This window comes from Mus pahari, chromosome 9, assembly GCF_900095145.1.
Source record: "Mus pahari chromosome 9, PAHARI_EIJ_v1.1, whole genome shotgun sequence".
In the NCBI taxonomy this organism is placed as follows: domain Eukaryota; kingdom Metazoa; phylum Chordata; class Mammalia; order Rodentia; family Muridae; genus Mus; species Mus pahari.
This window is the reverse complement of record NC_034598.1, coordinates 90,455,200-90,469,433: the sequence shown is the minus strand read 5'-3', so window position 1 is coordinate 90,469,433 and position 14,234 is coordinate 90,455,200. Positions and strand designations below refer to the sequence as shown.

At 43.3% G+C, this 14,234-nt stretch overlaps 1 protein-coding gene across 1 annotated transcript in view; it reads left to right on the top strand.

Annotated features, from left to right (window-relative positions):
* The first annotated feature begins 4,147 nt into the window (after positions 1–4,147).
* Polr3b (RNA polymerase III subunit B) overlaps positions 4,148–14,234 on the top strand; it is a 104,876-nt gene continuing 94,789 nt past the window's right edge. Inside the window, exons 1-5 of the mRNA XM_029542033.1 lie at positions 4,148–4,456; positions 10,365–10,397; positions 10,595–10,651; positions 10,739–10,803; positions 13,949–14,024. Coding sequence (XP_029397893.1) covers positions 4,385–4,456; positions 10,365–10,397; positions 10,595–10,651; positions 10,739–10,803; positions 13,949–14,024 — 303 coding nt within the window. The 5' untranslated portion in view covers positions 4,148–4,384. The remainder of the gene's footprint in view (positions 4,457–10,364; positions 10,398–10,594; positions 10,652–10,738; positions 10,804–13,948; positions 14,025–14,234) is intronic.

Below are 14,234 nucleotides of genomic sequence, written 5' to 3'. Positions count from 1 at the left end.
AGGACCACCAGCCCAAGGATGGCCACACCCACAATGGGCTGGGCCCTCCCCCCTTGATCACTACCTGAGAAAACACCTTATAGCTGGATCTCACGGAGGCATTTCCTCAAGGGAGGCTTCTTTCTCTGTGATAACTCCAGTCTGTGTCAAGTTGACACATAAAACCAGCCAGTACAGGAAGATAACTCTTGGGTAGTGGGTGGGGGGAACATGACTCTTGGTCCTGAAATCACAAAATCCAAGTTTTAATTCACCCCAGCAATCCCATAGCTATGAGTTCAAGCCATCTTTTAACCTTCATGAAGCAGTTACCTACCCTGCCTTTCCACCAGACCTCACAGGATGAGGCTCGAGAGAGATGTGTTTGAATGGTGTCATGGCTATCCCTGGTTGTCAACTTACTCTATCTAGAATGAACTACAATCCAGAAATGGAGGGCACACCTATGATCCAGACCGTGAGAATAGAAGACACAGGTTTCTGACCTATATCTTGAACCTGGAGATCTTGAAGTACAGTGGCCATGAAAAGCTTAGGCCCGGGCAAGGTAGTACACGCCTTTAATTCTAGGAGACTGAGGCAAGGAGATTTCTGAGTTTAAGGTCAGCCTCAGACAAAGCAAGTTCCAAGTCCAGGCATGGTGGTACACACTTTTAATCTGGGCCACACCTCCTGCTGGAGGCCTATGTAAGGACATTGAAAGAAGGAAGACTTACCTCTTCACTTACTTGACAGCACACCTGTTGGAACCAATTCTACAGAAGACCAGCCTCATGGGACTGAGCAACTACTACAATTTTGGACCTCGAATTCACAGCTGCCCATTGTTGGGTTAGTTGGACTTCAGACTGTAAGTCATCTCAATAAATTCCCTTAATATAGAGAGACATTCAGTAAGTTCTGTGACTCTAGAGAACCCTGACTAATACAAATGGTCTGCCAAGCACAGCATGATGTAGCCAGCATACATTACTAGTAACTGTAATTTATGAGTCCTAAATCTCTTTCAAGCTTCAAGGGGTTTTAATGATTTGAGAAATGATGGCTAAGTGCTTAACTGCATATGAACGAAATTTGTCATATCTCATCAGAACCACGGCTCATTAGGCCCAATACTGTCATTGGCAGAAAACCCCAAGGGTATAGAGAAGGCTATGGTGGTTGTCCTTGATGTCAACTTCAAAGGATAGCGACAAAACTCGACATGCTCTTGATTCATTTAGCAATCATTGAGTTTATCCAGAGAGTTTTAACCTTTCCAAAAACAAAAACAAAACAAAACACCCTTTAATGATAAACAAAGCTGTCTCCTTTGCTTCTTCTGCAATGAAGCCTCATTTTCATTTCTAAGCCTAAAATGTGAACTTCTTTAATATCTCAAGGGACTCATCACATGGCCTTATGAAGAAAAAATACCTGGGGCTGTCTCAGCAGCTACTATTCCAGGTGTGCTGGAACAGCTGGATATAGTTTTTGGTCTGGAACATGATAAAATAATAACAACTTGGCAGGGCCTACCCTGAACACTTGATATATCATTTTCGTACTCATAAAGGCCGATGACCTTGCAGGTCATGGAGCTGCTAAGTATCTGAACCCCAGCAAAGAGTCCCATTCTGGATTGTGAGCTGTTAGCTACTTGGTCATATGGCTCCTTGATTCTTCCAACTGAAAGCATTTTCCACTGCTGTGTCGCTAACAAATGCTAACTCAGCATTCACCTCTCCTTCTCTCGGGGTCTGTTTTCCCACTTGACCGGACTTAATGTCCTAAGAAAGAGTAGGATAGAATTTGTTCTCCCCTCCCCCCCCCCCCGTCTGGACACATCTGCACCGGGTAAATTTCAACCTCTCACTTATGTCCAGCCTAGATGGCTGTTTTTGTGGGTAGGGGAGGATGATGTGCTGTGACAAAAGCAGGATTTTTCAGAGAAAGGACTGTGGGCATGGAGGTTAAGTCAAGATTCTCTCAATTCTTCAGTGTTACCCAACACCCAGACTCTTCTCAATAGGCCAAACATCTGGCCATGCACATCCCCACTCACTTGTGGAAAGATGGACTTTAAGGAGCATCCTGTTGCCTTTTCAGACAGAAGGGCCCTCCTTTCCCCAGGAGGACTTCTGAACTCCTGGTCCGTTGTGACTGTATCCATGGACAGAAACAGCACTGGAGATACTTCCTTCCACCTGGAATGCAGTGATGGGATATATTCTATCATATTCTGAAAAAGCCTCAGAAACAGATCTAAGTTCTTTAACATAAGACAAAGGCTGTGAAACGAACAGCTCTGCTGGCTCTCCAGTGCCACCAAACAAACTTGTCCTTGGCAAGCCCTGCATGAGCACCACATACAGTTGCCAGCATAGAAAAATAAACTCTTATAGCTCTGCGTGGTAAAATGTCTTTGCCTCCCCATGCTTTTGGTGTGGTGTCAGTATTGAGTAATTTAAAAGTATTAGGTCTCAGCCGGGCGTGGTGGAGCACGCCTTTAACCCCAGCACTCTGGAGGCAGAGGCAGGCAGATTTCTGAGTTCGAGGCCAGCCTGGTCTACAGAGTGAGTCCAGGACAGCCAAGGCTACACAGAGAAACCCTGTCTCGAAGTATTAGGCCTCAAAGAAACCAGAGTTTGAGACCTAACATGTCTTGGGCTAAGATAATTGGGATTTAAATCCCAAATCCATTTGACAAATTGCTTTTCCTTTTTCTCTTTCTTCCTTCCTTTCTTTCCCTTCCTTCCTTCTTTCCTTCTTTCCCTTTCTTTCTTTCTTTCTTTCTTTCTTTCTTTCTTTCTTTCTTTCTTTCTTTCTTTCTTTTCTTTTCTTTTCTTTTCTTTTCTTTCTTTCTTTTTTTGAGACAGGGTTTCCTTGTGTAGCCCTGGCTGCCTTCGAACTTACTCTGTAGGTCAGGAAAGCCTTGAACTTAGAGACTCACCTGCCTCTCTGCCTCCTAAGTGCTGAGATTAAAGGTGTGAGCCAAATTTCTTAATCACTGCCTTAGCTTGTCAAATGAAGATCTCTACTTACCACCAAGGGTGGATAATTAGAGAATCCACCTAAAGATAGTATTCAAATACCTGTTAAGGAGTAATGTTCAAACTAATGTACACTTTTCCTAGTATCCCAGGAAAACACCCCTCTCATTACCAGTGTCCTTCAATCAGCCATTCTTGCCCCCATGGCATTGGCTAACAGGTACCCATTCGCCTTGTATAAAGGATGGGTCAGTATTGCTGAGATTTTTAGCTCTCCGGGTGACCTGTGATCTGGTTTACGTAGAACCATCTTCATAGTGGAAGTCCAAGATGACTTTGTAGAAGACAGTTGACATGCCTGAGCCAATTAATTGAATACAACTTTAAGATTCTATTAGCAATTCTTATGCTTTCTCTGTTGCCATCCTTGAAATCAAGTCAATCTTTCACCAAGTCAATGTTATTAATACATTACCTTTTCTTTGGAGACAAGGTTTCATGTAGCCCAGGCTGGCCTCAAACTTGCTAGGCAGCCAAGGATGCCCTTGAGTTTCTGGATGCCCTCCTACCTCTAGCTTGTAAATGTTGGGATTATAGGTGTGTGCCACCGTGGGAGGATTATGTGCAATCCTTGGTTTATTCGGTGTAGTGTTATCAAACCCATGCACACTACAAACTCCCTCCCTCTGACATTTTCTTCTAGTGTTTTGTTAAGGTATATAGATATATTTCATCGACATAGGACTTAGACTTATTTTTCTCCCAAACCGTTAGCTATTCTAATATCCTTTATTGGGTTTTCCCTATCCATTTAATTTTGTGAGGGTAATTTATTTCAAGATCACGCATCTACGAGTTTAACACTTTTGTTAGACTTTATTGACACGAGAGCATTTCTCCCCACCCTATTATGGTCATTCCTATGCAGTTGATGCCTGTCGATTACACGCAGATACCACCAATTATTTATGCAACCACTTTCTTGCTCTTTTGTACTACGCAACATACGTGCAGTTTAGGCTGAGTTCTCTGTTTTAGAAGTTCATGTTGTGACTAATGTGTATTATCGAGCCATTTTTCGCATTAGTTATTCAGTTAGAACTACAGTATTTTGCCGTATTTAATCATTCTGGGGATACTGGAAATAAGCCTGTCTGTCAGGAGTCTAGGATTCGCACGGCGAGACCTCGGAAGTACACCAGTGGGTGCCGTTTTCCACATCCGGCTCGGTCACTTCCGGGTTCCTCCGCAAGTTAGGCCCTGACCACGCGGAACCTTTTGAAACACCTCCCGTAAACAAGCGCCGCGGGGACACCGGAGGAGAGCGCACACCACTCTCCGCGTGCTATTTGCATGGAGCCGCACGGGCGGAGGTGAATGTTCTGCCGACTTCTTCCTCTACCGTGAATGGAATGGATGTCCTAGCCGAGGAGTTCGGGAGCCTGAGTCCGGAGCAGCTGGCTGCGCCGATCCCGACGGTGGAGGTAAGCGCCGTGAGCGCAGGCAGCGGAAGAGGCTGGAGACGACTAAGGAGGAGGCGTTGCCGGGAGAGTTTTCGGGAGGACGAGGGCGGGTCCCTAGGCTTCTGCGCACGCTCAGGACTTCTGCACATGCTCAGAGCTCCGCTCCGCGTGCGTGAGCCTTTACCAGGTCTGGTATCAGGAGTGTTTGTGGCAGCATGAACAGATCTCTTAGCAGCGTCCTGCGTTTAGAAGCTTAGTGAATGGCTCTCGGGTGAAGCTTTTCTAGTTCAAGTGTGCACTGGCAAGAATTGGCCCTTGTGTGTTCTTCTCCCAGGAACCAGTATCTTCTTGCCGATCTCACCTGGAAGGACACAGGGATCCTGAGAGCTTAGGCAGTGTTCTTGAGGTCCCTTAGCCGGCTTTGGTGCTAAAAGTAAATGGGAATCTCACCCTTGTCATCATTTTCCTTTTACCCCACAGTTTCTTTGGACTGCAGGTTTAGTTTAAGTACCTTGACTATCCCCTCGTCCCCCATTTTTGATCTTGTATTTTCTTAGGGGCCACTATAGTTTTCATCGGATTCTTAAAAGTTAAGGGATAATGGCTTCGCTGCCTAATGAAGTGCAATTATTGATAAATGATTTTGTTCCCTGAGAAAGTATATAAATTCTCACTGAGCCTTGACACCTTTGGCACAGTATAGGGACATCTAGGACTGAAGATGGTCGAGGAAGAAATTCAGGCAGAGGAACAGGCTGTACATGACCCCAGACACACCATCAGTTGTTTCAGAGGAGCAAATACATCCAGTGGAACTGGGGGAGGAGGGAAGTAAAAGATGCGTTCCTGGTTTTGAAATGTTAACTCTTAGAAGGTGTTAGACTTTCTCCCTTGGAATAATAAAGTACCATTGAAGGGTTTAAACGGGAGTGACATGATCGGTGACTTAGGACCCAGGGGTGGCTCAGGGATTGAGGACTACTGGTTGCTCTTCCAGAGCACCCGGGGTTGATTCCTGCTATTTGACAGGGTGTGGGAGCCCATGACTTTAATCCCAGCATTTTGGTGTGTGGAGGCAGGAGGATCACAACCTCACTGTCTCAAGGAGTTTGAAGAATGAGTTCCAAGATTCTCTTAGGGAAAATACACAGTATTTGCCTTTGTGTTTGGCTTATTTCTCAGTGTTCCCCTACTCCGAGTCAACAGGACCTGCAGTCTATGCAGCAAAAGATAGTTACGAATGTAGCCCAATATAAAATTGCAAACTTACTCCAAACATTTATGAGTGTTGTTTTATCTTTTAATATTTTTGGTATGGTTCTCCAGTGAGAATTTTGTAGATCACAGTGTCATATTACAATGTTAATGTAAGTAACCTCCCTCACAATCGTCCTCAATTGTAGCATCAGTTGGGACTCTCCAGTGTCTTCCAAATGGGCCACCACAGTGCTTTCTGGTCCCTGTCTGTGTTTCCCAGCCCTAACTCAGCTTATGAGCCACAATGTACTGGCTCACTGGAACCTGCTGTCATCTCATTCACTACCTTAAGCCTCTTCAGTGTACCTACCTTCCTTTCCTCACCGTGTCTAACCCATGTCAGGCATAGACATCCTCAGTGTTCTCCACCCTGCCAGCTCCTTCATCCCTGTGCGCCTGCGCACAATGGCTCCCTTTATTTGGAATGCCTCCCTCATACACCCACCATGCCAGGCATGGCAGTATACCTAGCATCTATAATAATCTATCTCACTGCATACTTCTATTGCAGCACCTACCAAGTGTCGTTCCATTTGCTTACATGTCGCCCTTCTTAAGCTAATGATTTCTAAAGTCAGGAGGCATGTCTGTCTACTTGTTTAAGTTGCTAAGACACTACCCCATAAGTACTCAGTAAGGTCAGTTAGTATTTGTTCACCTCATCAGTGAATAATAACCAGCCCCAAAGCTTGAGTAACTTTTCCTACCACAGTATAATATGAAGGAAAACTATACCAGAAATGATTAGTTCAAATAAAACAGAGCTATTGTCTAGAAAGTTGTAGAGAAAATACAAGTTGTGGAGATGAATAGAAAATAGACTGAGCTAGGGGCTGGAGAGATGGCTCAGCGGTTAAGAGCACTGACTGCTCTTCTGAAGATCCTGAGTTCAAATCCTAGCAACCACATGGTGGCTCACAACCACCCATATGAGATCTGGTGCCCTCTTCTGGTGTATCTGAAAACAGCTACAGTGTACTTACATATAATAAATAAATATTTGAAAAAAAAAAAAAAAGAAGATAGGCTGAGCTAAAAGGAAATAGCATTTGTTCATTTAACTCAGCATACTAAACTATTGCTCTAGTAAGTACTGTTCAGATTACTGTTCATTAGCCCACTAACATAGATGAGAATAATCAGTATAGATAAGTACAATGCCAGTTTCTGACTCTCCTGTGCCATTCTAGGCCCTTCTTTGGCAAAGGCAGTAACATCATTCATTATGTTAATTCATTCAGAAAAAAAACGCCAAGACCTGAGGACCCTGCTAAAGAGAATAAGACCGGGGAATAGGGCTAGCGGTGTTAGAAACACATAAGGGTCAATGGCAGACACTGTGGTAGGAAGGGGTCAATGACTTCCTAAGGAAGACGTGATTGACACACAAAATGTAATCTACAAATTAAAGTTGAAAGTTAAATGAGAAAAAAACCCACCAAAGACAGTGTAAGTATACAAGAGGAAAAAAAAAACTAAAAAACCCAAAACCTCAAACCAACAGAGCAAGTACAGTAAGCAGTGGTGGGGAGGAAAGAGCTGGGGAAGTAAGCACAGACTTGGTAAAATACAGACATGGTGATGACTTTAGATTTTCTCCTATGTCTCAGTCAGTGCTCTGTCTGAGACACCCTGACCAAGGCAACTCCTATAATAGAAAGCTTTTAATTAGGGCTCACTTCCAATTTCAGAGGTTAGTCTGTTATAATTGTATCGGGGACAGTATGCATGGTGCTGGAGAAGCGGCTGAGAGCTTTATATCCTGGTCTGTAGGCAGGCAGAGGGAGGGAGAGACAGAGACAGAGACAGAGACAGAGACAGACTGGGCCTGGCATGGGCTTTTGCAACTTCAAAGCCCACTCACAGTGACACATTTACTCCAACAAGGCCACTCCTCCAAACCCTTCCAGTCCTTTCAGAGTTCTACTCCCCGGTGACTAAGCATTCAAATTCATGCGCTTCTGGGCCCACTCTTACTCAAACCAGCACACCCTAAGTGCAGTGGGCAGTATATGCCTAAACTTAAGCTATTTCCTGGAATGGTGATCATGTTTAGAATTCCATTGCCAACTCTTAGGCTTTTTCTCTGTTGCCATCCTTGCGATCCTTCACCAACCTTATGCCATTTATGCATTTTCTCACCTTGTGGAGACAGTGCTTTACGTAGCCCAGCCTAGATTTGAATTGCTGTAGCTAAGGCTGATTCTGAACTGATTGTGCTTCTGCCTCTTAACTGCTAGGGGTACAGGCCTGTGCCACCACAGCTGGCTCAGACATTGAGTAGTTCTGAGAACACACCAATAGAGAAGGTTGCTGAATGCACATCCAAGAGTTGGGGGGTTAAGCAAGGGAAGGTCTCCTGTTTTCTCCAGGAGACTAAAAAAGTCTGTGTCTGTGGCCGACAGTGAGTTCTCCACAAGGACTGTATACTCACCCCTGCTGTCTGTGAGATAGGAGGAGTTTTATTGCGCACAGAGGGGAAATTTTGAAATATGGGAGCAAGAAATTGAAAAGCTAGATTAGTATGTAGGATGGTTGTAACAAAGTACCACAGCTTGATAGTGTAAGAAAACCAGCTGTTTCATTCCCCACATTTCTGAAGGCTGGAAATCCAAGACGAAGCTTATAGAAGAGCCCGGGAAAGATTCCAGTGTGTGCCTCCTCCCTAGAGTCTGCTGGCTTATGACAGCCTCTGTTATACCTTTGGCTTACAGAAGCATCACACTGACATTTGTCTTCATCTTCACCTGACAGTGTCCTTGAATGGATCTGTCCAGATTCCCTTTGTTACATGGGCACCAGCCATATTGAATTAGAGCTTACCTACTGACATCTTCTGCAGTCCTTTAGGCCAGGCCACCTAGAAGCCAGTGTAGGAATTTAATTCAGCTTGTGAGTTTGGCCCCCCTTTCTTCTGCTTAACAAGAACATAGCATTGCACAGGTACTGATTACCGCTTGCCTCGGCTTTGATAACTGCAGATAACCAAACAACTATTACCCAATGTATGCTCTAGAACATTCCCATCACCCCAAAAAGTTCTCTTACAACCTTTCAGCTTCTTCCTCCCCCCCCCCCAACACTCTGGCTTGCCTGTTTTCTGGGCCTCCCCACATCCTCATTTCTAGATGTTAGAAATATTCATTCTCTCCCTCTCCCTCTCCCTCTCCCTCTCCCTCTCTCTCTCTCCCTCTCTCTCTGTCTGAGACAGGATCTCACTATGTAACAATGAGTGTCATGGAACTCATCCTGTAGACCAGGCTGGCCTTGAACTCCCAAGTGCTAAGGATTAAAGGTGTGCACCACTATGTTCAGCTTTTCTCATTTTGTGCAACTCGTTTTCCATTGCTTCTGGGCCATCTCACTGTCCCTTAGCTTTAATAGCTGCTCCATAATTTATACCCCAGGCCACTGTGTTTCTAAGTTCCAGACATCTACTGCCCATGAGACATTTCTACCTGAATGTCTAATTAGTATCTCAGACTAAACATGCACCAACCAAATCCCTAACACCGCAACCCCTGAAAGCCTGCTGCTCCTACACATGGCCCCAGCCTCTCTTTTCTGTCAGTGTTGGCTCTGTGCCGCTGCCTCCTTAGACCAGACACTCTGGTGTCAGTTTTAACTTCACTTTTCTCTAGGGAACCATCCAGTCTGTTGCCATTTTACTGGCTTTGCTCAAGCTTGTGTCTGCTAGCTACACAACTTCTCACTTCCTACTGTCCTGTTACCAGCGTGGGCTACTGCGGTTAGCTAAGTGATTGTCCTGTTTCCAGCCTTGCCCATTTCTACCCAGCATCCAGAGCGATCCAGGTAATAGGCATGGAGCTATTATACCACCTTCCACTCAGAGCTTTCCAGCGCTGCTCAGGTCTCTCAAGTTAAAAACAGTTTTTGCTTTGTTTCGTTTAGCTTATTTATTTTATGTATATGAGAACTCTGTCTGCATATACACCTGCATGCCAGAAGAAGACATCAGAAGGTGGTTGTAAGCCACCATGTGATTGTTGGGAATTGAACTCAGGACCTCTGGAAGAGCATCTTGACCACTCTTAGCCACTGTGCCATCTTTCCAGTTCCTAAAGCCAATTTTTTTAATGTTTGCCACAAAGCCGTGAGTTGTCCATAGATCTTTCCTTAGGAACTGAGTATTCTTACTTTACAGTCTGCTGTACCCAGCTGTCAGGACTCCCTTAGCAGATGGGGTAAGTGAAAAGAGGCTGTCCCTGTATGTAGTGATCTACAAGACTCAAGAGGCGTGGGAGTTAGCAGTCTGTTAGTGGAGGAGCAAACACCCATGTGTGCTGACCCCCAGAAGCCTTGAGGTAGTTTGAGGCTCTGGTTTAGAAAGAGCTCTGATTTTTCCCACCAGACTCAAGACTAACTTCTCTTTTCAACCTATGAGCCTCACCTAGGATGTGTCATAAGAATAAATTCGAAACGGGTTTGAAATCTTGTCATCCAGAAGAGGTTTGATTATATTTAAAAAAACCTGTGATATATGTGTGTGTGTTTATATGCATGTGCTCCATACAAACATCGCATTTACTATAGCAATTATAACATTTTCCCTGTTTGGTTTCTGCACACTGTGATAAACTTGGTACACCATAGTAATTGTGTTTTGTGGTTACTGATAGATGTTCTCATGGTCTTATTGTTTGGTCCACAGGAAAAATGGAGGCTACTTCCAGCATTTTTAAAGGTAATTGTATGCTATTTAATAATAATTGGTAATTTTTCATGAGATAAGTCATTAGGTGGTCCTTTAAAGTATTTTTTAACTAAGTACATCTATTAATCTTGCCCTTGCTTGTATTTGAGAAATGTTGATGGTGACCTGCCCCAGAGTGACATGTTCCCTGTTACTTTGTTACCATCTTTTGTTTTTTCTCTGCTCAGGTCAAAGGCCTCGTGAAACAGCACATAGACTCCTTTAACTATTTCATTAATGTAGAGGTAAGCATCCAGGATTAAGACCAGATGTAAATTGAGGACCAGTTGGAAGCAAGAGGTCTGTTCCTAATTCTGTACTTTCTACTGCAGATAAAGAAGATAATGAAAGCCAATGAAAAGGTTACAAGTGATGCTGACCCCATGTGGTACTTAAAGTAAGAAACCAACTGCTCTTAAATAATATTCCCATTGTTTTTAAATACTGAAGTAAATGTACTTGCTGTCAAATCTCTTATAATACCACTACTTTATCTATCTAGTAAACTAATTGTAAAGTGCTTATATTTAACTTTTAATGGTAAATCATTTGTAAGAGTTTTAATTGAGAAGTTACTAAAACTGTTTTTTTTTTTTAATTCTTTTAAGTAAGGCTTTCTTTTGATTAGTTTTATATATAATTAATAATGATAAGAACCCATTCAGGATTTTTGCACAGCATATGTTACTACATTGTATATAACCAGAGGCAATTATCAGAACCAGAAAGTTACAATGATGGAGTACTGCTGGCAGAAAGAAGACCTGGACCTGATGGTTCTTCCCATTGATGTCCTGATTCTTGTGCCAGAATCAGTTCCTGGCCCATGCTAGGTTTTCTTTCTATTGTGACTCCCACTGATTAAGAGTAAAGACCATTACCTAAATTCTGTGGCCAAAGTATGCGAGCTTTTCCTTCTAAAGTGGGGTTTGAGAAAATAGCACCAGACAATGGAGACGTGGGGTTTATATAGCCCCCAAACCGGCAAGACTAGGAGGTTTTCAAAGGTTGGAGATTTCCAGAGAAATGTTGGTTATGTGGGAACTTGGCTGAACATTTCAAAATGATTTGGCAGAATATCTTATCAGGGTGGAGCCTAGAGTCCAGGTTGTGGAACATGTCAGATTCCAGAAGATGCACCAAGACCTAGTCAAATACAAGTTTTACATAAAACAGGAATGAATTTATTTCGACCTTGTAATAAGATGGCTTCCAAACTTAATATGGCCCATCATTCTATATATGTATGTCTGTGAGTATGTACAGCTGAGTGCAGTTGCCCATGGAGGCCAGAAGAGGGCATCATATCTGGAGCTGCCTGAAGTGGTGCTGGGTACTCAACTCTGGGTCCTCTTCAAGATCAGAAGTACATGGTCTTAAAGTGCTGAAGCATCTCCCAGCCCTGAGGTTGTCTTGGTTTCTCCATCTCCTGACTCTGATAGACCTCAGTCTTATCTGGGGTTTCATGGCCGTCCCACTTTTGAGTACTTGGGTCAGTTTTGCTTCGGTCCTTCAGTCTGAGTGTCTGGATACTTGCTCATGATTAGGTTAGGTTACACGTTTAAGCAAGTTTTTTTATGCCATTTTTACTGATTCATCTCAGAGAGTACAAATATCAGTATCTTTTAACACTGTTTCCTTGATTACTATAGAGTCTGTCTTTCAGAATTCTCCATTGTAAGTATGCATTTTTTTTTTCTTTTTATAACAAGCCTTTATGGGGAGATCCTTTAGACAATACAACTCGATATTTTTATCACTAATTTTATTTAATTTAAAATCAACAACAACTCCTGTGCCTGGGTTTGTATATATGGGACAAGCGCTCTGCAGAGCTACATTCATAAGCCCTCACCTCTGACTCTAATGTGCACTGATGATTCTTGTACATGGGAGCTGCTGCTGTGAGAGAATTCTCTCTCATCATGCCTTCTGCTTTTCATATTCCCACACCCTCATTGGACCTTTCTGGATATTGTTTTATATCAGTTTATGCTCATGATTATTTAGTTTTTTCTGTTGTGTGTAGTCCAGTATTGTTATTCTCTTGCTCAGATTATCTTAGCTTTGCCATAGGGAAATCCTTCAACTTGACACCGTGTCCTTTCAAAATGTGCCCTCATGGGGTTTCACCTACTTTACTTTCTGGAACTATGGGGTACAATATATATTTGTGTTTTTTCCTGCCCCCACCTGGGAAGCAAGCACTTCTCCAGGGTGCTTTGGTTACTTTTTTTGGAAGGTATTACTTTTAGGGTGACAGCATTAGCAAATACATGTGTATGTACTAACACATGCATGCGCATATCTGTATTTCTGTGTCCCGTCTGTTCTGTTTATATTAGAGACTTCAGTCTGATGCTTTCTAGCCCCAGCCAACAGTACTAACTCATTCCAACTTCCTTTCCTTTCTTGTGACTTTACTCCTGACAGTGAGAAGTTTGGCGCTTGTTATCGGTAATTAATTTTAAAAAGTTTTAGCCCTATATTATAAACAGAGTAACCTCAGGATTACTGATACGTCTGCAAGAGTAATGTTTGCTAACTAGAGGACAGACGTATGCAGCCCTTTCTGCCTTTCGATTTATGGGACGCAGGACACAGTCAAGCTGCTCCATCAGAGTCCTTTGATTAGAGGAGTTAGACCTGTGCACACAGTATCTTCAAAAGCCGATGCTTCCCTCCCAGTTCTTTGTTGTTGTTGTTGTTGATGGCTATGTGAATAAAGTGCTGAGTTTAGATCCCACACCTTTATGTAAAAGCTGGGTATAGCGGAGTGTATATCCAACCTCAGCACTTGGGGATGAAGACAGGCAGATCCCCAGAGCTCGAGTGTAGCCAACTCAGTTGGTGAATTTTCTGTTCAGTGAGAGACCCTGTCTCAAAAAAATAAGGTGAAGGGACTGGAGAGATGGCTTAGGAGTTAAGAGCACTGGCCCATGTTGCTGACAACCCTCTAACTTCGGTGCCTGGGGAATCCAGTGCCCTCTTCTGGCTTCTGAAGGTGTCATGAATGCACATGGTGTATTTACATGCAGGCAGAACACCCAAGCACATAAATGAAAAATAATCTTTAAAAATACATAAGGTGGAAAGCAGTGGGGGAAGAAGTTCCGCATTAATGTCTGCAGGTGCAGCTGTGCATTCGCAAGTGCATATTCCTGCCAGGCGGTGGTGGCGCATGCCTTTAATCCCAGCACTTGGGAGGTGGAGGCAGGTGGATATCTGAGTTCGAGGCCAGCCTGGTCTACAAAGTGAGTTCCGGGACAGCCAGAGCTATACAGAGAAACCCTGTCTCGAAAAACCAAAAAAAAAAAGTGTGGATTCTTATAGCACACATGAGTGCACACACACTATGCAGAAATACTTCGATAGCATCTTCCCACACTTGTAAGGTTCTATGAACTGTCACTTCAAGAAGGTATATAATTCTCATTTCGTTTGTCATCCTCAGCAAGGTAGGCACTTGTCAAAGACTAAGGGATCACACGTGTATATTTTTGGAGAAGGTGTAATTGATAATGAAATAATTTGCTTTTCAGATACCTTAATATCTATGTCGGACTTCCTGATGTTGAAGAAAGCTTCAATGTAACTAGACCAGTGTCCCCTCATGAGGTACTTTGCTTGGACTTGTTTGTTTTGACCTAGCATCTGCTCTTGCTGTATATTCTTAAGCATTTTTTCTTTTAAACTGAACCTGGATCCTCTGGAAGAGCAGCCAGTACTCTTAACCCCTGGGCCGTTCCTTCAGCTCCACATAAGCATTTACTGGCCAGGAATAGAAAACTTAAACTTTAAAACCTCAGAGCCTGTTGTAAAAGTTAA